Source organism: Camellia sinensis, unplaced genomic scaffold (assembly GCF_055761805.1).
Source record: "Camellia sinensis isolate YWXY unplaced genomic scaffold, ASM5576180v1 Unanchor3, whole genome shotgun sequence".
Lineage (NCBI taxonomy): Eukaryota > Viridiplantae > Streptophyta > Magnoliopsida > Ericales > Theaceae > Camellia > Camellia sinensis.
Genome location: NW_028129178.1, coordinates 12,844,078 through 12,847,775, shown reverse-complemented (window position 1 = coordinate 12,847,775; position 3,698 = coordinate 12,844,078). Strand labels below are relative to the sequence as shown.

The 3,698-nt window shown below is 32.3% G+C and overlaps 1 protein-coding gene across 1 annotated transcript; it reads right to left on the bottom strand.

Annotated features, from left to right (window-relative positions):
* Positions 1-331: 331 nt before the first annotated feature.
* LOC145816033 (LOB domain-containing protein 39-like) lies at positions 332-1,463 on the bottom strand. Its single transcript, XM_082912265.1, has 2 exons — positions 1,061-1,463; positions 332-931 (listed from the first exon to the last, which is right to left on the bottom strand). The coding sequence occupies exons 1-2, from the start codon at positions 1,248-1,250 to the stop codon at positions 468-470; spliced, it is 654 nt and encodes a 217-aa protein (XP_082768391.1). The 5' UTR covers positions 1,251-1,463; the 3' UTR covers positions 332-467.
* Positions 1,464-3,698: the final 2,235 nt, after the last annotated feature.

Here is a 3,698-nt window from a genome sequence, read left to right as displayed (position 1 = left end):
CACCCTATCCTCTTTCCCGAAAATTAAATATGTAAAAAATTAAAAATTAAAAATTAACGGTTAATATATCACATTATTATATATCAGACAAATTGGTAAGCCTTTTTTAAGAGTATAAAGAAAAAAAAAAATTCTTTTTTAATCCAAAATAAATGTCTACCTTTCATTTTGTTAACTATTTATGTGAGAAGGAGATCGAGTCGCCGCTTCTCATGTCGGTACATGGTCTGACAAACCACGCACAAACAAACATCATCTGTAACCGCAAAAACCAAGACAACAAAATGTTTTTGATTGATTCCATGCCAGACAACTTCAAAACTCGCCGGAATTTCTTACTACGCATCGAAAAGTGTTTCGATTTTTATTCCCCCACAAAGTAAAACAAAAGAAAAGGAAAAGAGTAGTCTATTACAATTCCGGGGACTATAACACTCGCCGGAAATCTGACTACCAATTTGATCTGTTCATACAAAAAGCTTCAAAAGCTTTGGCTCTTCTTCTCTTCTCAGCTTCTTCACACCATAATCATCATTTCCTCCAAAGCTCATCATCACCATCTCTGATGATTCTTCCAAATTGAACGATATTGCCATCGCCTTTTGCTGCTGCTTCTTCTTCTGCTCGTAATAATTCAGTCCAGAAGAGATGTTGAGATCGGAAAATTGGAGTTGTGTGCCACTGCTATCATTATCAAAGCCAGAGTACCGATTCTGAAGCTTCAATGCATCGGCGAGAAAAGCCTTGGAAGATTCGTTGGTTTCTGGGTTTAGAATTCCGGTGAGATTTGGCCGCAAAGTGCCGCCGGAGAGAACGGTCTGAACGGCGGCCTGGCAGATGTGCCAATTACCGGTGGAGAGGAGGCCCACGGCGCCGTTCACGGGGTTCACCGTACGACCGCAGGCTTCAAATAACAGGGACTGAAACAGAGCTACACACAAATACAGAGTTCAAAATAATTAATTAATTAACAGAATCAAATCAAGCAAAAACAAAGCTTGTTGCTTGTTGTGATGATGATCAATTAAGATTTGCAACTTTGAATTGATTACTTAATTACCAGGTCGGTTGTTGTGAGGCACGGCGGAGATGAAGGACATGAGATCGCTTCGGCCGAAGAACTTGGAGACAAAAAGAGTGGCGTGGCCTTGGGCTTGCGGGCTCTCTATCCACTGCAAACACGGCCTCAGAATACACGACTCGCCGCATCTCCTTCTCAGAACACGGCACCCGTTGCAGCTCATCATCATCTCTCTCTCTCTCTCTCTCTGTCTCTCTGTCTCTCTGTGTGTGTGTGTGTGATTCTGTGGTTATTTCTTCAGCTCAAAGGAAAAGGGAAAGGAAAAGAAAAAGACCAAACATAGTGAGCTGATGAGACAGAGGGTAAGGTTTGGATGGCCTTAAAATACAAGTGGTTATAGTGATGGACTTAGAAAAATATTAGTTACTCTTAAAGTGTTAGTATAGATGTTATTGGGTCATGGAGTAGAAAAATTATTAAGTAATCTCGAAATGTTTTGAGATATTACTAATGTGAAGTAATATTTTAGAAAAATACGTGGTGGTTTGAATTTGTATGACTTGAATGAGGAGTGATAGAGACCCCTCCAATCACCACCCTCACCACCCTCACATACATGTGGCAAGTGGTGATTGAAAGACAAGGGAAACAAAAAAAAAAAAAAAAGAAAATTCTACTAATGAGAGAGAGGGAGTCAAGGTGGTGAGAAAAAAAAGGGTCTTAGACATTTTTGTTTTACTAATTTGATAAATTATAATTAATGTAACAAAAATAAATAAAGGGGTGATTCTGAATCATTAAAAAAATAAACTCGTGTTAAATTGTGGTTTGAGTTAAAAGTTAGCAGTTAATTAGAGTTAAGTTAGTGGTTAAGTTACGTAAGAGTGACAGTGGAGACACGTGTGTGGGGGCTATTGACAAGGAATATCTAATCTATTAATTAATTTATATTTATTTATATTAATATGTCTGATCCGAAGTCCAGGCTGGACATGAGCGAGAGAGCGCGGCTTCGGTTTTCCGCAGGAGTTTTTGGTCACAGGATCTCAACACGACCAGCGTACCCTTCGATTTCGATTTCTTTTTGATCAATTTGTACTTTCCTTAACTGCTGAACTTTGTCCTTTTTGTACTCATTTGGCCAGCACAATTTATATTTTAAAATTAGGAAAAATATTAAATCAATGAGACAATTAAATATTATTTATATTTTTATGATAGTGTAATTTTACTATATGCATAATGTACTGCATTGAAGTTGTACCACAAAAAATTTGATATCTAATTTAATAAATTTTTACACTGTTTATTGATTTGATATTTCTCTTAAAATTAATACATGGCTCATGTTTATAATAAATTGTGATTGATTAATGTATTTTTAAGACATGTAATATTATTGATTTATACATCATCTATGTATAGGTGCTACTTTCTCTATCCACCGATGGATTTGGAAGGGGGTCACTTTTGATTTGCGTACTTTCTTTGCTTTTGGTACATAATCTGTGCTGAGTAGAGATGTGGTCCGTAACAACTTAAAAATCACATCTTAGAAATTTTTTATAATGAAGTAGATTTGTCTCCAGAGTACAGAGTGAGTTAGACATTGTTATTGGATCTGTGAGATTTATTATGGATTTTATTTTAATAATTTGAATTATATAATATGTATAACTCATTGAGTGCTTTATTTCTGAAAAAATTACGTTAATCAGATATCGATAGTCTCTTAAAGGAAAATAAGATTCTAAAAATAAATTTTTTAAAAAATATATTATGATCAATGAGCTATTGATATTCAATCAACATGATTTTTATAGGGATGAAATACTCAACGACTTCTGCACATTGAATAATTCGAATCATTAAAATGAGACTCATGGTAGACCCCACAGATAACACACATCTTATTTTGGAATATGTATTCTAATTATGATGTTTATAGTATTTAGTTATAATTTGTTATGACTTATTATAATGTTGGTTATATTCGGTTATGATCTATTATGATTATTATTTTGGTTATTATCTAAAATATCTTTAGTTATATATCTTGTGTTTTTTTGTTATGATTCATTATTTTATTTTATTTTTTAAGTTATAAATGTCATAACTTGCATATAAGTGTGTATTCTAGAACGATCTTTTATTTTGGACAAATTATAAATACACTTTCTAAAGTTTGTTTAAAATATTAAAAGACAATTGTGAAAAAAGAAGAAAAAATTGAGCATTCTAACCAAATAAACTCTGAATTTTTAATTTTGTCAATTTAAATCATAATCATTTGATTTGCTTTCAATCTAGACTACCAGCTATAGACTGAAAAGAGTATTTTAGTTATTATATACATATAATATCTAAAATACTAATTTTCATAGAATTTAATTACTAAAATATCCATTTTTCTATCGATTTACTTAACGAAAATAGACAAATGATTTAGATTGAAAACAAATAAAAATTTTGAATTTAAATTGACAAAGTTAAAAACTCATGATTTATTTTGTTACATGAGTCAAAGCCTATTTTTTTTTTTCTTGTAATTTCTCCAAACATTAATTACTCCTTATAATTATAGAAAGTACATCATACTCCTTTAAATTTCTAATCGCATAACACGCATAACAAATTATGCATTTTATTAATCAATTATTAAGTCAATAAATAATTT